Source organism: Coloeus monedula, assembly GCF_965178545.1.
Source record: "Coloeus monedula genome assembly, chromosome: 3".
Taxonomy (NCBI): Eukaryota; Metazoa; Chordata; class Aves; order Passeriformes; family Corvidae; genus Coloeus; species Coloeus monedula.
In genome coordinates, this window is record NC_138783.1 from 61,699,446 (window position 1) to 61,723,850 (window position 24,405).

Sequence of the window (24,405 nt, forward strand, 5' to 3'; positions counted from 1 at the left end):
GTCCTGAACTGGTCAGTCACCTGGACTAGATGTTTGTCTTAGGTCCCTTCCAACTGAACTATGCTATTCTAAAGTTCCATTGCTTTCTGCCGTTAGTAAAACAATCATAAATTGTACTGCTTCCTTGTTTGGCTTAAATGAAATAGCTGGCCTTGCTAACCCATCAGCTTTCTAAAATCTGTGATCCTGTATCAGCTAAAGACCTAACAATTATAAGCCATTCAGCTTCCTGCATAATAGCTGAATTGTGACAAAACATTAAATTTTGGCTTTTCAATTGAGACATTTGCCTTCCTTAAGTTTTTATGGCACTTGGGGAAATGGAAAAGATTGAGAGTTGAGTGTGTACAATGCCGATTAATAGTATGTTATGTCATGCCAAGTTCCAGAAAGAAAAGACTCTCAGAGGCAAAAATGAATTATTAAACATGATATAAAAAGACATGAGACTACTCTAACCCCAAAATCAGAACCTTTTTGAAGAAGCTCAGCTACCAACTTTAACTTCATTTTTATCATTATGTTGAAACTTTTTGCTTTGGTTTATAGCAATAGATGAGACACTGTCATCAATATAGAGGCACTGTTTTAAAAAAAAAAAAATCTTATAAACAGCCGCAGGCAATTTCAGAAGTATAATTCCCAACTGCTTTGATAAAAACATCTTAGCAGTTTTTAGTTGCCAAATTTTTTTTAATGCCATTCTAAAATTGGATAGAAGTTTGATTGAGTTGATTCTTCACTCAGGATAAAATTACAAATCTGTTAAGCACATTTTAAATCTGCTAGCTCAAATAATTAGGTGTCACTAGGCGAAACAGGTCAGTGAGGAAGCTGAGTTTTATGGATCAGATGTGTTTATAACCTCTACGGGGGCAATCCACTTCACTGAACACTGCATGTGCATCAGATCCATTAGAATAATTTCCTGATACTGTAAATATATTTTGGGAGGTTTAAAGATACATAATATAGATGTTGTTGAAATGTCTAATACCATTTGTAGTATTCCTTGTTTTATAGTGATACAGCTTATATTGGTTCCAAAGTTCAACCATGCTACCTCTTACATACTGATTTCCAGATTTAAGAGCACTGTTTATATTTGTCACTATCTGATGCCTTGAATTGTCAGAATGCCAGCTGAAGCCACGTATGTAATCATGCTTGATTGAAGGAGATAATGGCAGAGAGCCTGAGCCGTAGAAAGCAACAGGAAGGTACAGAAGACTGCCTTGGCTCTGCTTGGCAAGTGTGATGCCCCAGCAATGTTTATCCAGCAGGGACTCCTGGATAAGACATTAATGTCATTATGGTTATGTATTCACGTCTTGACAAATGCTACTTCGTGCATACACCTTACAGATTGAATATGTAGGAAGAACAGGAATTATTTTCAAAAGTTATTTGGGGTAATTGGAATTCATTTCCACCCCTACTCTGTAATTAAAAATGAGAAATGAGGAAAACTACTAAGGATAACTTTTGAGAAATTAAAAAATTATAAGGCATATATTCGTGTCTTTTGCTGGAGTGTCCAGTTTTACCCACAAAGTGGCAAGTGAAACCTTTCATGTGCTTAGCTTGAGAACATGAAGTTACATGCACACGTTTTTTTAGAATTGTGACTTTTTCAATACTCTCATTTGGTCCAGATCAAATTAGAGATGCTACAAGGATGATACACTGGTATGGTAAGTTAGCCATAGCTATCAATCTCCTACCCAGCTGCTCTCTCCCTGCTCCTCCTCAGTGGGACAGGATGAAAAAATAAGAAGAAAAGAACTCATGGGTTAAGATGAGGGCAAGGAGATCGCTCCCAATGACTTTTGTGGGCAAAACAGACTTGGTTGGGGGAATATTAGTTAATATTAACAATTAAAATAGAGTAGGATGATAAGAAAAATAAACAAAAACTAAAGCACTTTCCCACTACCCTCATCCCCCTTTTCCCCAGGCTTCCCATCATTCTTTCATTCTGTCTTCGGGTGATTTTATGACAATACTCTATTCCCCTATCACCTGCTTATTGCCCAGAAATGGGTCCCGCAGCTTTAAGATGGGTCCGAGGGAAAGGAGGGGGGAAGCCGGGCAAATTCCTCAGCACGGTTTGTGTTCAAGGACTCACACACGCCCCCCTGCGTTCTCACCGCTGCAGAGCCGAGGGAGCACCTTCTGGCTTCTAGCCAGGCTGTTAGCTGAGGCAAGAAATTGTTCCCATACCAGCATTCTGAAATCCTCAGGAACAACTTCTTCCTCTTCTGGAACTGTTGGGCCTAGCTGTGATCCAAGAACCAGATCATTGGACCCCATGGACTGGCAGCGAGGCTGCAGGGACACTGCATCCTGACCTTGGACTTTGGGAGGACCCGAGCCAGCTACAGAGGGAACTCTAAACCCACCAGCTTTCTTCTGCATCCAGGAGGTTTAATATTTTAACAGTTATTCATTTTTCCTGTGCCCTGCTGGCACTTTGTTTGTTAAATAAATAATTTTTTTCACTTTCCTCCAAGAAATTCCTTTCGTATCGATGGAGGGAGTGCTGAAACCTTCTGTGGGGGAGACGTTCCTTCCAGAGCGTTTCCCCCTAAACTTGTCTCAAACTGAGACACATTCCCAACTCACTCTTGCCCCTGCCTGGTGCAGAAAGAATGGGGATTGCAGTCAGTCCATAAGAACTCCTCTTTCTCACTCCTTCCTCCACTTACCTTTCCTCTGCTCCAGCCTGTGCCCTCCCATGGACCGCAGTCCTTCAGGGTAAACCTGCCTCTGCATGGACTCTCCAGGGGCTGCAGACTCTACAGGGAATAGGATCTGAGGTTAATATTTCTGCAAGGGGTTGAAGATAAAAACTGATAGAACTTTTTATGTGAGCAAAGCTACAGATGATGGTGCCATTTTGTGGCCATCTCTGTGGGTCTAGTTTTCAAGAGGGTTATAAACTAATGGGGGTGGGAGAATTTTAACACATTGACTCACTGATATAGTTGGCACTCCTTATGGTGCTATGGTTTGATTTCCACACATCAAGTTTGTTTGTTTGTTTGTTTGTTTTATATAAATGAAGACAGAAATTATAGGCAATGAATGACTGTCTACCTCTAGTCTTGGGTGGACCTGTAACAAGGAAGGGTATTATGGAAACCCAGGAGGAAAGACACTTCAGCCTCTGAGAAAAGAAAATATGTTGAAAATTGGAAGAGGAGATGCTTACCAGCTGAAGGACTTACATAAATGCCCTTGAGCAAACAATTATTCACAGTCTTTGAAGATGGCCAAAGTCAGAGCTTTGGAAGAGCATGTTGTTCATTGGAAGAGGATGTTTCTGCAAGATCAGCAATGGCCATTTGTTGAGTGTGGGATGGTTGTGATTATGCTACTTTGTCTATTGACTTAGAAAAAATCAGTTTGGAAAAGTATTTTAACCAGTAATGTGGTCCGATGTAAGTGCCTAAGGATCAGAATCAGACTGAGATTTCTTTAGCTACAAGGAGAGATTGTCTTTGTTGCTTGTCCATTCATTTCTTTTCATAGGTGATAGTGCCTCATGAAATCCATGCAATGGCCCTGGTGGAATATCAGTGTTATCCTCCCTTTCCTGTTTCAGAGTATGCAGCCATAATGTTGCCCTCACTGTGTACGTGGCAATGGATATCTGCTGTAGTTATATTCTACAAAAGAGAGGATAAGATGATTTTGTAAGCTATCTTCCAGCTTGTAGAATTTAATTTGCAAGACCAAACTTCCGCAATATTGTGTTTATGTTGCAGTGCCATTTTCCGTTTAATAGAAACATTCAGAATGCTCTAGTTCCATCTGTTATAAATAGAGAAAGCTGATAAACACTCTGCAAACACAAGATGCAGCTTTGTGGCAAATTATGTTTAGTACGGCCCCCAAACATAAAGCAAGATTTATAATTTTTGCATTGCTTTTTTTTTTTAAATTTACTCTACAGTAATTACTTCGGAGCTTTAAGTAGATACATAAATAACTCAAACTCAAAGTTTTACATTTAGTTATTGCATGAGAAGACAGGGACAAGTATATGCACATACACATACACACATTTCACACCTTCAGTTTTAATGCAGTTACAAGTCAGGTTACGGCTGCAGAATCTTTGATAAAACTACTTGCAAATACATTTTTTATCAGATCAATAGAGTTGAAAGGCAAGCTCACATATTATGCATTGTATGGACAAAAATCTCAGTTTTCAATTACGAAAATGGAGATGAACCAGATGAGTAGGAATAGAATTGCAAAGGACTCTGAGATGAATAGCCAAAGATGAAACTACTGCTGTTCCCTGTTCTCAGGAGAAAGGGAGAAATTGTGTAGCAACAGAGCGAGTGAGTCACTGAACAACACTGTTAGAAGGTGTGGGTGAGCTGCCATAGCAAAAGAAGGTTCCTGGTAACGCTATTTGAGTGTGATCACTTTATCACCTGCCAAGACTGAAAACCAAACCATTATACACAGTTAAAGAAAAACAAACTTACAATCTGAAACACCTCACACAGTCTACAAAGACACTTGAAAAGACAAAGTTTAAGTAAGTTTATGTCTTCTTTTGCTAAAGCTGGATTCCAGCAGGTGACTGACACATCCACTCAAAAAGTGGGATAAACTTTTTTTTTGTTTTATTTTTGAAGCCAATATATTTCAAAGAAATTAGCTGGACAAACCTTACTGCAGCCACTGCAGTCATTAAGACTAGTGAATATTTCATCTGCTGCAGAAAGCATTTGTTTTTCCAGTCAAGTTGCCCAACTTTGACTTAGCCACCCTTTCCATCACATATTCACACCACTTAAAACTTCCTGGCTGCGTGAGCAGATGATCCTATAGACTGGACCTTTTGACAGCTGAGGTAAAACAGTTGCTTTTGGAAAGAGGAGTTAAAAGTTCTGAGAACAGTTTTATACATCCATCTCCTCAATTATAATTGATCTTGGAGTAATTAGCAGGAGACATATTCTTTAAGGCAAAAACTGTATTTCAGAAAAAAACTGCTTCCCAGGGTGTCATCCCTGTACAAGACATTTCTTCCATACCCAGAGCCTTAGCTGAGCAACCCACACTGCACATACATTCACAGTTTCATATTCTGTTTTTCCCATTGTTTGAAGTATTGACTTCTTCTGTCAATACAGGGACACAGCTTTGATGTGACCCTCAAACTGGAGAGGAAAACAGCAAAGAAGATGTATATATTTACAACCCACCGGCCAATGTAGCTGTTGCTTAATTCATTAACATGTTTATTTCTCACTTTTTGCTGCAATAGAGTATGTTTTGTTTCTGCAATAAAAGTGCAGCATTTTAGAAGTCACATGGAAAGGGGCGATTTCCTTGACCCCTTAGTGTTTGTCTGACAGTGCCCCAGGAAAGCCAACACCCTTCTGCACAACCATTCTGTCAGCATCCTGTGATGGGGACCCTTCAGTGAGCAATCCTGCTGGATTGGAGGGTGGTTTGACTGACTTACTCAGGGAGACGCATGGATGGCATTGTGACAGCCTGTTAACTCCCTGATTCTGCGTTGCCATGTTCCCCGTTCCCTGCCCTAGCCTTGGCCACTCCCTCGGTTTCTCCCTGTTGGCTCCTGTACCCCAACCCTGCCCAGGGACCGCCCTTGGGCCCCTGACAAAACCAACCCGCACCGAGCTCATGAGGTCTCTGTCTCTGCTGCCGAGGGTGCCGGGACAAGATGGGATTAAAGCCATTTTACCACCCTCATGGGAGACCCTTCTCTACCTCTTTCATCACCACTGCGTTGTAACGCTGCTGGCTGCCCGAGCCAGATCGCGGGGCTGTCCCAAATGGACTCCGGGATACGACCAGTCACAGGGCCCTAGGAAATCCCCGCTGTGCTCACAGGGAGCTGCAGCCTGCTAGGCAGAGTCAAGCGGTTACAACATGGCATAATGGAAACCCGTCAGCAGGTCTTCCACTTTATTCCAGTATTTCCCCTCTGCTGGCGACTGCCGGTGCCCATGAAGGATTCACACCAACAGTTTACAGAATATCACTCTTTGTTAATATAAATTTATGTCAGGTTAAGGTTCAAGGATTGTTTGTGATGGTATCTGACTGCAAAAACATATTCAAAGCAATGCACAGACAAACTCTAATCCCCCATAATAGTATTCAGTACACACAGAGTGTGGTTCTTACCCATGCCTATGAGGGAGAGGACAGGTTCAGCCCATTCACTGATTGCAGCAGTTATGATGGAGTCTTCCCTAATTTTCCCATTCCAAATTTACTTTTATACTATTTCTTTATGTTTAGGTGGAGCTTGAATAACTCTATTCATGCTCACCTTTGTTATTGATTGTTGCAAAATTCTCTTGCTTCACTCTTAAAGGGACAGTCAATAAAATATAGACACTTCCTCAGTCAGGGGTGGTCGTATCTTGGGGACAGGTAACTTTGGGATGGAGGTGTGTGTTGTATTATAATTAGGCTGTAATGAACCAAGTTCACCCAAGGAGAGTGATTTCGCCAGAGTTGCTGGCTTGGCAGCAAGACACCCTCTCCTACCTCCCCTGACTGACAGCTGCTATGGGGCTCATCAGCTGCCAAGTACCATCGAGTTCCCTTCCCTGCAAGGGTTTCCACAGAGCCTTCCCCCATAGGGTTTCCACTCTGCTCCACCCTCCATTCCATCCCCGTCAGCAGGTGCTTATGGTTGCAGACTGTGTGTGTAATCTTGGTGGAATAGGTTTTGAGCCTGCTGGCCACATCCCATCCAAGGAGCAGCAGCTGCATTTTACTGTATCATTTCAGTACCATTATAACATCTGTTAGGATGTGAATATAACTTCTCTGTTGCCTCTAATTTTACTCCCAGCCATCTTTCCACATTAGGTATATCAAATCAGAACATATAACCAGAAAGTGTCCTTAATCTGGAGTACAGTAAAGTGTAAGGAAAAAGATTTCTGTCAAACAGACAGAAACCTACAGAAAAGGCAGGCCACTTATCCCTCTGGCCATTATTTCATTAAATTCTGGTTTTAAGTGTGCATTCTTCTCATTCTTTCTTTGTGACCTTTCTCATAAGGACAGGCATTTTCTTATCTTTTTCTTCCTGGAGTCAAGTTAATTTAATTTACTGATCATATCAAAGGCCTAATTCTTATGTATGTGTATTTCACTGGATTAGTTTAACTGGGTGTAAAAGAATGTTAAGTAAAGATAATAGGATGATTCTTTTGAACACAACAGGTACAAATTAAGTTGTTAACGATATAATATACCTTGCATTGCTTATCATGTCCGATAAGCAAGCTCAATAGCATTTAGCTTTGGCACAGCATGTAGCTTCATCAAGAATATAACTCTTTGGACCAATTTTCAGTTGCTATGAAAGCAGAAAAGAAGGCTGCTGATTCAGAAATTGGTTTTGCCCATGGTTCTGCTTCTTCTCACTCATCTGCTCTCCACCTGCCTTGGGGAAATGTCAGTGTTTTATGCAGGAGCATAAACTACATTGCTGGAAATTATGGCATGGTCTAGTATGAGGAACTAAAACTTGTCTATTGTGCAGAACTGGAATTTATGATAGTTTATCATATCAGGTTGTGGTGTTAAGTGAAGTAGCTTAGATCATGCAGGAGAGACAGGGATGGCCAAGACAACCACAATGGATAGTTGGATGAGGTGGGCATTCAGCTCTTGTCTGCTGAGTAGCCTTTTGTTTTTATGATCCAGCATCCTGATAAAAATCCCTGTTCCTGTCAAGTATCATGTAAGGTCTGCAGAGAAAGGTCTGTATTTCAAGCCTAAATTATAGCATAGCTTCAGTTACACCACTGAGTTAGGCCAGCAGAGCTAATTAATTAGTCATAGAGTCAGAGTCATGCAAACTAGAAGGAACCATTCTCTGGAATGGATCTGGTCTGATCCACCCTTCAAAGTAGGTCTGGCAGGTTGCTTGGGTCACTCAGTTGAGCTTTGAGGATTTCTAAGGCCAGTGGTTCCTAACGGTGGAGATACCTGTGGCTGCCTACCCCCAGTAGAAGCATATTTTTTTCCTCTTAATATTTTACCAGAAATTCCTTTTTAGCAGCTTGCGCTCACTCCCCCTCATGCTTTCACTCTGCATCTTCAAGGAGTGTTCAGCTTCATCTTCCCTATACCCCCCAGTGGGCATTTGTGGACAATGACTTCCCCAGCCTTTTCCAGGCTAAACAAACTCAGTTTGTTTAAGCTTCTCCTCAAAAGTCATGTACTTCAGGTTTTAATCACTCAGAGTAGATAAATGGTTTATCTAAACTAGTGTGCTGAACATCGTATAGAGTTCCGCTGTTGAAATCCAAGTCCTCGACATATAGCAAATTTATCTTTGTGTTCAGGGGACAGAGGAGCCAAAAAAATTTACAAGATTTATCTTAGAAGCATGTAAATTGGCAGGATAACCTAATATCTAAAGTGTCTGAATTAATTGCTGTTATCCTTAGATAAATTAACAAAGGCACATTTCTATGCTTATATATGGCATTACTTTAGAGATGAGTAAGGAATTACATTATTTGCTTCTGTCTAGTCTTTAAAAACATACCGCAAATACTTGCAGCTTTCTTCAGAATCTTTTTCAATTTGGTAAGGTTTGGAAATCCATATGTTAAAACCAGAAGAAGTTAATGAGTTTCATTTAATAAGTTTACGCAACAGGAAAGTCAGCGGTTATTTCATTTTTGTACAGTGGGATGAGACAGATCAGAGAACTGTGGAATCAGTAAGACAACATAAAAAAGTTCTGTAGTTGGAAGACAAATAGATCAATCTAAAACAATGTACATCATTTTAGCATGATGGCAATTTACAATCAGAACAACTTACTTCGGGAATTAAGGAATTTATCACTATGTGAACCCTTTAAATTATGACTGTGTGTCTTTCTAAGAGATGCCCTCCAGCTCAGTCAGAAATTATGGGTCAAGAATTACTGGGTGAAGTATTGTGACCTCTATTATGCAAAAGCTCAGAGTAAACTGTCTACATAGTTACTTCAAGTTTTAAGTCTGTGGACCTGTAAAATGGAATCAAAGTGATGCGCTACAAGGTTAATCCCCAATGGCTTCCTAGACTGGAATAAACACTTTCCTGCAGTGTTAGATACTGCCATCCTCTCCATTTTACAAATTTCTTATCACCTGTATTCATTATTGCAACATCTGTTCCAAAAGATGGATGTCTTCTTTTGATATTTCAACTTGGGTTGTATCTCCTATTGAAATTAACTAGATTTATTTTAGGGCAGTTTCTGACCACTAAGCATAATGAAAATAAAACCCATTAAATAATCTAGGTAGATTAGAATCCCTAATAACATTTTACTTTCAGATCCTTTGAACTTACATTTTATTTCTTGAGTCTACTGTATATGAAAGTCTACAAAACAAACAAAACTGATGCATGTAACTTCAGAAGAGAAGAGTGTTCCAAAGCTAGGAAATAATTTGTCTCTCTACTTTTGGAGACATGTGGAAGTAGAGAAACATTTAAATCACCCATGGAAAGTTCTTTGGGCAATTATGAGCTAAAACTTCTGCACTTCATCTTTCAGTTCCTAGTCAGAAAAGCATTTGGTTTCAATTTGCCATGGTTACCTCTAGAAAGCCCTCTCTTCTCCATTGGAACTCCTCCTGCTTTGCAGGACTGGGCTCTTTGATCTGGAGCTGTTCCTTCACTTCTGGAGTAGCATACCATGTGCATTCTTCAGCCTCCTTACACAACAGGTTGCAGTAAATCTCCAATCTAATATCCTAAACCCCTTTTTTTATGAGGCATAGAAATAAGCTTTCCTTCAGTAAGTGATCCTTCCTCAGCTTTCCAAAAGCGACATCTAAGCTGAGAAACCTAAAATAAATTGTATGCATGTTCTTTAGAAATCCTCTAAACAAATAAAACTGAGAGACACTTTATAGCAGTAATAATTTCTTACTTGCAAGTGTTTCAGAAGACTCCCACAGCAGCAGGTGTTAAGGAAGTATCCATCTGTTCTTGTTTCTCTGCACAGAAGTACATTGAATAGATAAGAGTTTCTAAATGTTCAGGGTTGTCATTAAAATGGGTTAGCTGTGATCGTCACTTAAGGCATTCCTGATATTGAAATTAAAATGAAGACAATCTCTGGCTCTGTTGCAATTCGAGACTGCGATCAATGGTTCCCTGAAGAAACATCCTGTCAACTGAGTACTTTTTAAATTATCTTCTGAAAACCACTTCAGTATTCCTGTGACTGAACTGGAAATGCTGTATCAGCAACATTACTGTTCTCTGAAAATATGGATCAAACCCCAGCTGTTGCAGATATGTTAATTGATGAATAAAGTTAAGAGATCTGAAGCCTTTATACTACACTTGAAACTTATGTTTCTATTTAAATATTGAAGGCTTTTCAGCTTTCTCCTCCAAATGCGAAAAATTACTTGAGTCACTTCTAAGGAAGGCTTCAGAATCTCTAAACTTGAATGCTGTAATATAAAGACAGAGGACTGGAGCTTCATCAACACAGCAGTGAAATCAGCATGAGAAAGGGGAGATGGCAAACAAGCTGTGAAAAACAACACGTCAGTTTTTTTGGGGGTGAGACAGAAAATATACTGGGCAATAGTATGAATGAATCTACAAAACAGCTATAAACTTCTACACACTACAAGGTGTTTTGATACCTTAGGTATTATATAAGCTACCACACTGCTATATATTCAGATCAGAAAATGGATCTTGGCAAGCAGTGTGAAAGTGTTAAGAATGAAAACTCCCTCTCTGCTCTTTTAGCATTGTGTTCCACAGAAGGAAACAAAAGGAAGTTTTTGCATGTAGCCCATGTAACAATTATATCTTTATAATTAATGCTAAAATAATACCAACTGAGGTATTAAGGCTTTGTATTAGTTTGTGATTTGGAAAGTCTAAGAAAATGCTAGCAGTACCTTGCTTGCCAAAGTTTGATCTGTCCATTACATTTTAATTTTCTGTATTTCTCTGATACTTTCTCCTCTCAAGAAGGCACATTGCTTTAAGTAATTCTGCTATTTTATGTGAATTACTTGGTCTGGATACTTGGTAGGCAAATATTCTCATACCATGATGGAGCAGTTCTGGTATTGTCAACCCCAACTGTTTACAGCTGAATCTATCTGCAAAGCTTCTGGATCTCAGCTTCAAAATCATCAGTTTAAAAAAAAAAAAAAAAGCAAACAGAGAATCCTCTCAAGCAAGTAATAGCTGGCCAGCCTTCAGATGGTATGGGATCTTTCCAGATTTATAGTCCAACCTTAAATGTAGTTATAAACTTCACATTGAATTTTTGTGGTTTATGCAATCTTTCTTATTCTTTGGTTGTTGATTTTACTGAGATTGTTAGATCTAAAAACCTGTGAGTAGAGGAAACAGGACGGGGTTTTTTTAGAAAATAGTTTGTTTGCAATTTTAGAGCTGCAAAGTGGTAAAATTTTGAGAACAGCATTGTTATCCAGGAAAAAAAAAAACAACCCACCCTACCATGATCTGGACAACAGAGCATGTGATATACTAATTTGTTTGATGGAAAAGTATAGATCGTGTGCTGGGATTGTTTTGGCACTCGGCATTTTGCTAAGCCACCTGCCAGGTTAAGACACTCTAATCATGTAACCATGGCAATACTGCTGGCGTCAGCACAAAGAACTGATTTGTGCAGCCAGTAAGGACTGGGCACCTTAATGCATTAACTGAAGCTGTTAGGAACTGTTTGGAAATAAATATGTAAAATAGGTATAAAAGGTTCTTTTAGATTTTTTAGTGTTTTGCTTCAGGCAATATTTGTTAACAGCAGGCCACCCTGTTTATCAGGCTAAGAGAACATGGTTGTGAGCACTGAAATAGATAACAAACTGTTGGTAAATAACTGCTGGTTGATTCTCCTCTGCTGCTTAGCTTTTTGTGCTTTAATGGGAAACAACTGTTTCATTTTTAGCAGGAAGTTTTAGCCCATGCTTGTGCTCTGCTGAGGTAAAAAGGCAACTTAACAGCAGTAATTGAAGAAAATCTGAAAATAAGACAAACCCAGCAAAATTTTAAAGTTTTAATTAGGTTCTATAAAGAGGGTCAGAGAGTTGGACAAATTGTTGCTACCATATATTATACCTCTTCTTCCTATCCCTCAGCTGTTTTCCAAATGCTTTTCCCACACACACACTTCCTGTCCGTCTCACATTTGCCTTTCATATGCCCCTCAGTTATGTGTTTTCCTCACACCTTTAATTTGCAGCTACACTGCTCCACAAATAATGGGTTTGTTTTTTTCCAGAGAGGCAATGATCTGATGATATACTGTCTCCAGCATCAGTGCTGACTTAATTAATTTCTACCCCTATGTCAACAAGGTGCAGGACTGTAATGGAAATCAGACCAGAAAAGAGATCCACTTCAAAGTAAAAACTTCAGCATTCCTTCTCTCTGACTTCCCTTTTTTCAGCCATGTGTCTGGTTCACATAGTAGCCCCACAAGCATAAGCATATGTGAACATAATTGAAGGAATGCCTCAGTGAATTTTATAGAGGGTGGAACAGAGTACTGATTATTTCTGATTTTGTGGCCAGATGAGGGAAAAAGATAAACTCATAAAATCTGTATTCACTCTCCAAGCCAAAAGCCTCATTTGCATGAGAAGAAAAAGGGAGTCCTTAATGACCTCACTATACATTTTGATGTTGTGTCTACTTTGGTTTGCTTACTAGCAGCATTACTTGATGTCTTATTTTCATTACAAGAAATTATTTTCATTCACTGCATCTTATTTTACTGGTCTGAACTGCAGTTGACACAGGTAGCCCAAATTGTTGCTCTATGCTGTGGCCAAGCTGTTGCCAATTTCTCTTTATTCTCTCAATTTTTAATGGTCTTCCTCCACAACTTTTTCTTCTAATCTCTTATTCTTCCATTTTTTCCCCTTTTGGTAATTTTTCATGGTGAGTGCCAGTTTTCCGTGGTTCGCTAATTTGCCAAACAGCAATGTGCTTTCTGAAGTGTATTTGTGTCCCCTAGACTGGCAACTGTTGGATTCTGTACAGAATAGTTGCTGTATTTACACATATATTCACTTTTGTACTAAATCATGATTTTTTGTAGGCTGTGAAAAAAGTGAAATTATGATTTTTGTACTGAAATAAAGGAATGAAAACTTTTAAAACAACTGTGGCAACAGGAGCCCACTTAAGAATGTGGGGCTTTGAATTTTTTTTAGTTCCTGAAGCTCTTCACTTTGCTCTTATGCCCCATTGCTCTATGGACTCCATTTGAAATGTCTTAGCTAGCCAGGATGAATATCCAAGCCAGGGAAGTTCCAAGTGTATCCTTGCAAATAGTGAGAAATTGTTCAGGGCTCTAGCATTTCTGTTTCTTTTCATCCTTCATCTTTGAGAACAGCAACACTTAGTCAAAAAGTTAGCTGAAACATAGTTGGAAAAAGAATATGTTGCTTTTAATATCTTAAAATATGTGAGGCTGATTTAAGGATGATTCTATAATTTTGTAATTCCCTTCATAATACTGCAGGTACTCAGAAAATAGGGCCCAATTCTCTCTTGAAAGAAGATTAAAAACCTACCATGAAGATCACATGATTCACATTCTTTTGGTTTCTTGTGTTTTGCTAACAGGCAGGAAAGAAGGAGCACAGAGGACAGAACAACTAAAATCAACAGAGACAGAAGAGATGCATAAATAAAAGCAGAATTAGAAAAGAAAGGAATTGAATCACTCATAAGTGACGGTCAGGAAACAGCATGCCCAGTTATTGCACTTGATTGTTAGAAGCATTGATTTTGTCACTTCTAAAAAGTTCTCAAGGAATTTAGGTGTTTTTCCAAACTGTACTGTTTTGGGCCTGCAGACTACAGGGGAAGAGCAGTGGTTGGCAAAAGCTGTCACAGCTGAAAAGGAAAGATGCCTAACACAGTATATTTTCACTGCCAGGAAATAACAAAGAAACATTCTTGCCCGTTTAGTGGTATTAAATCATGGATAGAAAGTCAACTGCTTATCTGGAGCCTGGCATAGATTTCCAATAACTCGCTTTTCCTCAAGCACAAACATATGACAGCACTTGAGGAAAACCACGGAGTGAATCTTTTGTAATCCAAAAATAATCTTTTTAGATTTCCATGAGAAAGCAGCACTTATTTATTCAGTCTTTTTCTCTCACACTGCAATTAAGTCAAGTGCTGACACAGATTACTGGGTCATTTATGCCCCAAACTGTTCAACAGAGATGATGTCTTCTGGTATTGTGGATATACAAAATTAAAACTTTATGGCTTTTAATAGTAATAATAAAATCCCCAATATACAGAATTATTACACAGCCACATATACATGGTGTATAGGTAATAGGTAGTGCTGTGCAATAGGTGGTCGCAGTAGTCCCTGTTTTGCTGCACAGTGATGCTCTCCAGTCTAATCTGTGTTGATAGTTAAGGACATACTCTGTTTGTGTACTATGCAGGATGATGGTGTCTGTGCCTGTGTGGCTCTGACAGGCTGATCTACAGGCTTCCATTACCTTGGTGTTTGGGGTGTTGCTGTCCTACCCTAGAGAATTTGCCTTAGTTTTAACAGGGCTGTCCATGTGGCTGGACAGGCAACTCTATGGTGTTCCATTCATCCCCAACTTACAGGTTCTTCACATCCTGCTGAAAGCTCCCTGACACTGTGTGAGGTGTTCTCTTGCATAGCACTTACTCCACAAGGCCTTTAGCACATCTGTGAAGGCTGTAAAAGTGCTGTCCCTAACTTGTCTGCTCATATATAGGCCACAATTTCTCAGCATGCAGCCCTTCATGAGCAGCTCTGCCCAGCAGTGCTCATATGCATTGACCTTAATTTTACCAAGACAAGCTTTCAGCTTGAAAGCTGGGGAAGCATGAGGGAGGCAGAAGCCTGCAGAGAGGACCAGGCATTCCGTACCTGCTTTCCTTCTATTTGAGGGCACTATTCTGTCCTATACATTGAATGGACAACTGTATGGCCAGCAGCTGGTCCAGCAGTGTCTGCACTGTTACTGAGCTTTGTTCATTTGCATCATGTGTACTGATTTCAGACACCAGGTGACAGCCAGCGGGACACTAACTCCTCTGTGTAACACCATGTTCATGGCTCTGGGATAGGAGCTCTCAGGAAGCAGCAAGCATGGGTTGCCCCACGAGGCAAGGAAGCCAGGAGCTGAGGGCAATAGCAAGGCAGGTAGGGCAATGATCCCACCTAGGAAGGCACAATCCCACAGTACCTCAGCAGGTGCCACACTGAGGAGCAGGGTGAGGCAGTATTCGAGATTAAAAGACACGTCTGCAGTGATGAAGCAGGTGCAAGGCCAAGCCAGCAAATCAAATCAGTGGTTCAGGATCAGCAAGGCACATGGACAGGCACAGGCATACCTAAGACAAGTCTTAAGGATGGAAGCCTGCGCTTCAATGCAGCTCCCAAGCAAAGAGCAAGAAGCCCCCATGAAACTTCCCATAGCTTCTTCTCACACAGCTCTGTCGCCAGCATCCTGATCCAAGGCTACAGCTGCACCATATTGGAGCTGCAGTGGGCAGCCAAACCCCAAGCAGCGGGGAAGAGGCTGCAGAGCCTCTTGGTGCACTCAAAGCCCTGACAACATGCTTATTTCCAGATTTTCATCCAGTCCAGAAGGTATCATTCTCTTAAAAGTAATCTTGTTAGAGACAAGGCACAGCTGTTCAGGGCTGGGATGTTTACTGCAGCCCAGTAACGTCTGCAAAGCCATATGCTGTTTGATCCTCTGCTCCCTGGCTATTTACCAAGTCAGCGTCCAGAGGGGCAATAGGTTGAGCTGTGCCAGAATGGCTGACAAACACCAGCCCTTCTGCCGGCCCACAAGGGGCTCTGAAAGCGTCATGATTATATGTGATTACATTCTGCAGTACTTAGTGATCCATTGTACCCTAGTGGTCATTGCAGTGGTTCATCTGCACTTTCAGGTCTGAACTGCTGAGATTTTAATAAGCAGCCGTGCACAGAGCCGACAATAGCATCACTGTGCCATATATAAACGCCCCTGTCCTGACAGCCACAGTGCCTCACTGAGTGTGATGCTCTCTTTTTGACTGACATAATGCCAGCGTGAACTATACCTTTAAGATGCCCATGGCCTGACATACACTGAGTGATTTGCAGGAGAAAGTGGGGAATGTGGTCAAACTGAAGGGTTCCAGAAGAGGACAGTCAGGTGACAAAGTCAATTAGAGCAGCCTGACAAAAATGTTAGCCTTGGCCTTTAGTGGAAATTCTCTCTCCTTGCACTACCACCTTAACCACAGTCTGTGGCTATAGGTGGTGGTATTATGTCCAAGACTTCATAATCCGTTACCATTTCCATGTAGGATATGCACTTGCTGTTTGTCTTTCCTTCATCCTGCTCCCTTCCAAGCCTCTCTCGTTCCTCTCCCCCATGAAAAAAATCTTTACTCCTGTAATTTTCCCTTCTTCTCTTCAGTCTGTGAAAAGTCAATCCCTTCTCCAGTTGCCATAACAAATGACAGCTACTTGATTGCCATGAGACTCGACAAGTCAGGCCTGTTCCCCCCCAGTAGGAATCACCAGTGCGAAACACTCGTAACCAACTATCTTTGCTCTTTATCTACAATTTAGGGAAGTGCATGACAGAAGAAGGATGAGAAGAAAGACTGAGTGCTGAGTACTGTCCTCCTCCTTCAGATAAAACATATACAATATTGTGGCTGACATGCAACAATACATGTAGTAAAGCTAATCCTTCTGACTGCAGTCAAATCAGTTCAGGACCCAGCCCATCACGGGATGTGGAGAGATAACCACTTTTCTTGAAACTCCAGCACACCAGCACGCTCCTAGAAATATGGTGACCAGAAGGAAAGGCCCTTTACATGCAGTGTCCAGTTACTTTCAGCTACAGATCCAGGATAAGGATCATCTGCTTTTTCGTTCAGTAAGCAGACCTGTTACCTTCAGATACTGTAATGAAGAAAGTGTATTCTATAGAAGACAAAAATTGAGACCAAACCAGCATTTCTGCTGTTGTGGGAACCTCTCATTGGACCTGATGTTCAGGGTCTTCATCCCACTGTTGTTAATTTCAGCACAGCAGGCTGGGGTGAATGATGCCATAACTCACAATGAGTGTTACAGGTTTCTGCTCTTGCCTGTTTCTGGAACATGCAGTCAAAAGTTTCAGCTCCCCAGTTTTGTGAGCCTACTGCTAACCAAGAGGATTGGGCCTGGAATTGGCAGGAGATAAAGGCAGTAAGGATGAATCAATCCAATGAATCAAGGAACCTGCAGGGCTGCTTCAAAAACTGGCTCTTGCTCTCTTGTGCTGTGTGCTAGTTCTGTCTGCTAGAGCTCTGTCTCACAAGAGGTGCGTGAGTAGACCAACCCTTTCAGGTATTCACAGAACATTGTGAAACAAACACTTTGGCACAGATTAAGTTGTCCATGGTCACATGAGCAGCAGTCAAACAGAACTGCATTTTAGGCAGTTTGGACAGAAGAAGTCCATGTGAATTTTGTGGACAGTGATGCACTGATTCATCTGAACAACAAGCATTTTTCAGAGAAAGCTCTGGAGGCACAGAGCCCCTTAGAAGTGTGTGGGGGGTTAGGTCAGTCCCCATACAGCCTCAGGTACTCCAGTGCTCATTACCTTGAGCAATGTCATTTACTCTAAAGGTGATTGATACAGAGAATATGCTCTAAGAATGTTTTATCATGAACAGTTGGTACAGAGGGTCTTATCTGCAGGTTTCTGACTGCCGAGCAGGCACTGTATCACCTTCTGTTTTACAGTGGAACTAACTGTTCGCCTCAGTGCAGCACAGCCAACAGCAGCTACAAACTGCAAAGCTCAGACAGTGCCCTTGGTGAGCAGAGAAATGCACACTAATGGGGACTTCTCCTGTACAAAAGGATGCACACATGATATATATATCTATATACACACACATCTCAGCTTGCATACAATGAATTTGTTAGAGCAGATACCTGAAGATCTTTAAGAAGGACAGCACCTACATTTTCTTTATAGAGATGGTGTTTAGTGCCATGAAGTGCAACAGCTAGCCCTATGCTGGCATAAACTGCAGGTATAATTGCCTGGCGATTTCAATGAAGATTTAAGTAGGCAAATGCCTCCATGTCTTAAACTAACATGAGACAATGCATAAAGTCTGTAATTCTCATTATCTTTGCCTAGGTCATACTCCATCCCTTACTAATTGGCTCTTTGAGTATCCCATTTTGAGTTACAATGTTTACAAACTTTTCTTGATAATCTAATGTGCAGACGGGTCAGACTCCAAATACAAGATGTTTTTATTCCCACTTCTTTTGCATAATAATCTCTGAACTGGAACCACACTTCCACCTATCTGCTAGTGCTTTTCCCTGTCAGTGGCTGCTACTGTTGCAACACTGGGTGTGACTTGGCCACTGACATTTCAGTGTGACTCTTCTGCTTTAACAGTATTCCTCATCACTAATTCAAGAGTTTCTTTGGTACAGACATAGAGTAGGTCTGTTTCAAGGCTCTTAGGTTAGTTAGTTCTCCTTGACGTTATTCCTTTGGAAGCTCATGTTCCCCTGGAGCCTTGCCATGATATGGGACTGCATGACCTCTGAGAATCCACTTTCCCAATTAATAATGCTCCCTCTGCTAAATTTTTTTTGGTTGTTTAATGACCACCACAAAGATTAAAGCTTCCCTATTTACTATATTCATTGTTTTGAGATTTTGCTGGCAGAAATCACATATGTCAGTCTTCCATTTTTAAACTGCCTTTTTTTTTTTTTTCCCTATAAGTTTCTGTTAAGGAAAGCTTCAAGGATATGTGTAGCATTAAACATTGTTCAGTTGAACCTGAGTAACATACATTTTATTTCCTTCATCTGTGTCAAGTTTTTAATAATTATCAACTTAAAAATATATGTGCTTTCTTAAAAACAGCAGGCACACAGGACACCATATCTACTGGGGATGAAATCTTTGTCCTAGAGTATGTAACCTATAGACACAAAGAAAATACCATGAATGAGCAGCACAGAGTGTCATGTGTAAAAATCCCAAGTGATTTGTACTCAGTATAGCAAAGAGAGGTTTTTCAGGTGGATCAAAATAACCAAACAACAAACATAAAACCTCCTAAACCAAACCAAAACTGGAAGTTTTGACTTGAAGATGCTACATAAAAACTGAAACATCTAAACATGATAAAAGTGACCCATGAAGAAAAGTCCATCTTTAATAGACAAACACAGCAGGTAGAAAAGTTTCAAAACCTCAGCATTAAAAAAGAAGTATTAACATTTGGCATTGATGGGTTACAGAAGTAGCTGGACACGACTCACTAATGCAAATTGTCAGTGTTTTCTGCAGAGCACCTGACCTCACCTGCAGGCAGAAACCCTGAGCGCCAAGGCCTTGATAAGCATTTTCTTAACTCCTGGATTGCTCGTGTTCACCTTCACCTTCTGGCCGTTTCTCTGAATGCTGGAACACAGAGTAGACAGGACTGTGCTCCCACCTCGCTCGTCACTGACAGCCGAGGGCACTAGGCACTTCCAACAGCAATAATGAAATAGTGCTATTCTGTTGAAGTATAATTCCCATTAAAAAGACAGATTAAAAAAACCCCAAAGCGTTCATATCAGTATCCACCATTTTAGGGCAAATAATTAAGGAAAAAAACCCCAAACAACAACTGCCGAACATAAACACAGGAACTGTCTTTCACAAAGAATCATTAATGTTGGAAAAGACCCTTAACAATGAGCCCAATCATTAACCAAGCACTGCTAAGTCTACCAGTAAACCATGTCCCTAAGCACCACATTACAGCTTTTTTGAACGCCTGCAGGGACAGTGATTCCACCACTTCCCTGGGCAGCCTTTTCCAATACTTCACCCTTTCTGTGAAGAAGTTTTTCCTGATATCCCGTCTAAACCTCCTGTGGCACAAATTGAGGCCATTTCCAATCGTCCTACCATGTTACTTGGTAGAAGTGGCCAACCCTCACTTGGCTACGAGCTCCTTTCATGGAGTTGTCGAGAGCGAGGTCTCTCCTGAGTCTCCTCCAGGCTAAACAGTCCCAGCTCCCACAGCTGCTCCTCATGCGACCTGCGTGCCAGGCCCTTCTAAAAATCCCTCCTCACCCGCAACACCCGTTTTCAGGGCATGGAGGAGAGCCTTTTCTAGCACAACGCTACTGTCAATAATGTTATTTATAGACGAAACGCATTCAAACAAACCCTTCCCGACATTACACGGCGGCAGGCCCCGAGCCCCAGGAGCAGGGCCGGCGCTCCCTCGCTGCGCTGCCCTCACTCCTTCCCTTCCCAGCCATGGCGGCGGCAGCTTCCAGGCAGCCGCCGGTCGCGGGCTTTGTTCGTCTCTGCCTGCGCCGCCTCCGCCCCTTCCTTCCTCCTTCCTTCCTTCCCTCTGCTCCCTCCCTCCCCCCTTCCCTCCCCCTGGCCGGCCCGAGCGCCCGGAGAGGCCCGCGGGGCGGGGGAACGAGAGGGCCCCGCGTCCCTCCTCCCCCTCCGAGCGAGTGCCGGGGATCCCCGCAGTTCCCGCCGGCCCCGAGTGCTGCGGGTGAGCGGCGGGGGAGGCGCCATGGCCGACCGGGCGCGGGCGGCGCTCTCCGAGTTGGGCTGGTAAGTGGGGCCGAGCTCGGCCGCGCCGCCGCCGCCGCCTCCGGGGGTGACTCCGAGCGGCGGGGCGGGGTGGGCAGGGCCCCGTGTTTGAGGCGTGCGGTGCGGGGGCCGTCCCCGCCCCAGCTCCGCTCGGAGCCCGTCGGCCGCGGGCAGGGGGTGGTGCCGCCCCCCGGTGCGCTCGGGGCCTGGCGCTGGCTCGCCCTGGGGAGCCGCTCCCGGCCCGTCCCGGCGGCCCTGCGGGGAGGGCCGGCATCCCCATCCCGGGACAGCCCCCGAGCCCCTTCGGGATCGGTGGCGGCATCCCGCCTCTCCTCCTGCCCCGGGGCCGGCCTCGCCTGGAGGCCTGGTGCCTGCCCGTAGTGCTGGGGTTGTTAATTGCACTGTGCGCCTTTTCAGTAGGAAAGGCAAGATGAAAAAAGTGGGGTTAAGGTAGGGTAAATGAGGCACACGTGAGGCTTGAACTCGGGACTTGCGTTTTCTGCTTAGTCCCAGTCGTTGGGTACACAATATCCATTTTGGAGCAACGTGTTTCAACGAATTGTGCTTTTCAAATACCTACTGCAAACGCTTATTTGCTAGCCAAAAATGGGTTTGCACTGTAGGAAGTTTTTGTTTTGGTTTGGGACTTTTTTGCTTGTTTGTTTGTTTTGTTTTGTTGAAGTGATTCACTGATTAGTCAGTGCTAACCTTTTTCCTTAAATACTTGGAAAGTCTTTCACCAAACCTAAACTTCAGTGCTAACTGCTAAAGCACAGAGCAACATACTTTGGATGTAATTGAGAAAAACTGCTCAAATTATGTGACACAGTGTTATTTTCGATGGCGTTCTGGGGACATTTCTGTTTAACTGTTTAAGTTAGTGGTTTTCCTGGATTGTGGTTTCATGTATGTCTAAGATGGAAAAGGTTAAAGTGGGTGTCATGTGATTTAGAATAAAACAGGATCATTTACTTGGAAGGGACCTACAACAATCATCTAGTCAAATCGCTTGACCACTTCAGGGCTGACCAAATCTTGGTATGTTATTAAGTGCACTGGCTGAATTCCTCTTAAACATTTGACTGGATTGGGGCATCGACCACCTCTCTAGGAAACCTCTTCCAGTATTTGACTATGCCCTCAGTAAAGGAATGATTGATTCCTATGTCCAGTTTGAACCCTCCCTGCCACAGCTTTGAACCATCCCTGTTCATCCTATCACTGGATCCCAGACAGAAAAAATCAGCACCTCCCTTTCCACTTACCCCGCTCATGAGGCTGTAGAAAGAGAGCAATGAGGTTGCCTCTCAGCCTCCTGTAATCCAATATAGACAAACCAGTCTTCAGCTGCTCCTCACAGGACATGTCATCAGCTTTGTTGCCCTCCTCTGGATGTATTTAAGGGCCTTCACATAGTTTTCAAATTGTGTGCACAGTACTGCAGGTAAGGCCACACCAGTGCTAAGTGCAGCTGGATGATCACCTCCTTTAACCAGCGGGTGATGCTGTGTTTGTTGGCCCAGCTTTTGCAGTGCTACTTTGTGGTAATAGTAACCAAATAGAGTAATTAGGTTTCTTCTTGAGTAAGTGTATCAAGCTTCAAAAATATTGTTCTGAGTGGTTCTAGGGTGCACAATCCTGTGGTTCCTGGCTACTGCTGAATTGAAATAATCATAACTATTTCTGCTACTTTTTATAACATTAGCTTATTTAACGGGAATTTTGGACTGTGCCTTGAAACTTGCCCCTCTCCTCTTCTGTCCTTAGACCTCTCTGAAAATGCAAAAGTTTTCCATAAAAGTAGTTTTATTTTCTTAGTTTGCTTTTCTTGCTTTCTATTGCCTATTCAAAATTTTATCACAGTTTTCAACTCCAAGTTGTTTTACTGCCTTTTCAGCTGAATGAGTACCGCTGGTAAATGGCTTTCAGGTACATATATGAGGTGCCTTTGAAACAGTCTGTTCCTCTGCAGTGTTTACTGCCCTCCTTGGGAGTGTAGACACTTGAATGGCTGCAAACACTTGTTATTCTTGCAGTCCTGTAGGGTGGGAGCCAGAGGCTGAAAGTTGATTGGGCCACTAATGGGCTGATACCAGGTCCACTGAAATTATGCCTTGACCTAGTTGCATTGGGGAGGGTATTATGAAAGAGGGAGGAATTAATGCCTATATTTTTGAGGAATGTGAGGTGGAATGGAAAAAGAAATAATGTTTCGGAGATCTTGTTTAGCTGTCTTCATGCACTTTAAAAAGAATCGTAACCTGAACATCCATGCTTCTAACTGCTTTGCTGTTGCTCTTACTTATGATTTTTCTCATATTATTAGATCTTAGAGTTATTTAACACATCTGTGAGTGAGCCTTCAGTGGTGTTTAATGTAGTATTATATATCTGACTACACTGGTGATTAAATAATGTTTTGTACCAAATTGGTTGTTACTGTTGCTGTCACCTGATGTCAGAATGATAAGTTTCCTAATACAAAACCAAAACCAACTTTTTATGTTAAAATCTGTCCCCACTTGAACTGCAGAAGCACTGCGTGGCACATCAAGTAAAAAAAAGAGGTTGTCCTTGCTTAGTTGAAAATCTGCTAGCTTGTAAAATACTGCCTGTACTGACTGGATTTTAGAGTAAGTTTCTTAAATCTTACAAGGTTAGAAGAGTTAATGTAGACACCTGTTTGTGTCAGTTTCTGCAACTGGTGTTTACATTTTATGATTCTGAATTAAAGATAAAGTTATTTTTCAAGTAAAACAGTAATACAGTGTAGCTAATACAGAACAGTAATTATATATCTATTCCCCTCCCCCAACCAGGTATTGTCAGAGTAATCTGTTATAAAATTGTCTGGGAATTTGTAATGTTTGCCTTTAGTATATCAATTACATTTTTGTCAGCTTCTGAAAGGTAAACTAGCCCTACCTAGTAAATGTAACAGTGGTAGGTAAAGCTGGAAGCCTTTTTTCTTTCCTTTATTATTATTTTTTTTTGTGATAGTGGTGTTTTATGGAAATGAGTAAAAGGCCCCTGTAGTTTGTGTGCAGAATAGTGTTTTTTCTGAAGACAGATTCCTGCAGCTCTCATTGAAAGCCTGCATTTTCTGATGCTAGTTCTTTTCATTATACACGACACTGTTCCTTGGAATGAGATATTGGCTCCAGCTAGGGGACAGATAAAGTGTTTGTGTTACATGTCAGTGAAAAAGATACTCTGTCTTGGAACAGAAGTTCTGTATTAACTTTTTTATTTAATTATCAAACATGAGGAGGAAGGCCAAGTGGCAGAATTACCTTTTTGTGTTGTTATAGTTATATTCCTGAATTTCAGAACCAGGTTTCTAGTGTTCTTATTAAAATATGGACCTTAATGGACCATGAATTAGTGAATCCAGTTTTATTACTAGAACTGAAATTCAGAAGGACTACAGAATACATCCCCTTATGTAAACAATGAGTTTGCAAAGCACTTCTTACTGGCTTGCAACCCAATTTTCTTTTTGTTTGTTTTTGTTTGGGTTTTTTGTTAGTGTGTTTTGTTTTGTTTTTTAAATTTCCTGTGTGCCATTTCACAAGAGAATATGACAAGCCAAGACCTCTTCAGTGTTTCTAGATCTTTGCAGAGCTTGGGAATCTTTTACATAGAAATGCCAACATATTGTCAAAAATTACCAATGTGCCATGGCCAACAGCAGGTTTAGCCTGTGGTTCACAGA

The 24,405-nt window shown here is 41.6% G+C and overlaps 2 protein-coding genes across 5 annotated transcripts in view; one reads left to right on the top strand and one right to left on the bottom strand.

The window, feature by feature from the left end:
- Positions 1-737: 737 nt before the first annotated feature.
- Positions 738-20,401, bottom strand: LOC309570813 (uncharacterized protein; the record flags this gene model as incomplete). Its single annotated transcript, XM_082277825.1, has 5 exons — positions 738-1,289; positions 2,709-2,798; positions 9,962-10,028; positions 19,449-19,646; positions 20,322-20,401. 5 exons carry the CDS (start codon positions 20,399-20,401, stop codon positions 957-959), a joined length of 768 nt encoding a protein of 255 aa, XP_082133951.1. The 3' UTR covers positions 738-956.
- Positions 20,402-20,497: 96 nt separating this feature from the next.
- Positions 20,498-24,405, top strand: part of TDRD3 (tudor domain containing 3) — an 88,025-nt gene continuing 84,117 nt past the window's right edge. For 3 of the 4 annotated variants that reach the window (XM_082279158.1, XM_082279157.1, XM_082279159.1), the window contains exon 1: positions 20,498-20,711. In XM_082279158.1, the coding sequence (XP_082135284.1) occupies positions 20,671-20,711 (41 nt within the window). In that variant the 5' untranslated portion in view covers positions 20,498-20,670. The remainder of the gene's footprint in view (positions 20,712-24,405) is intronic. The other variant, XM_082279160.1, reaches the window with a different exon arrangement.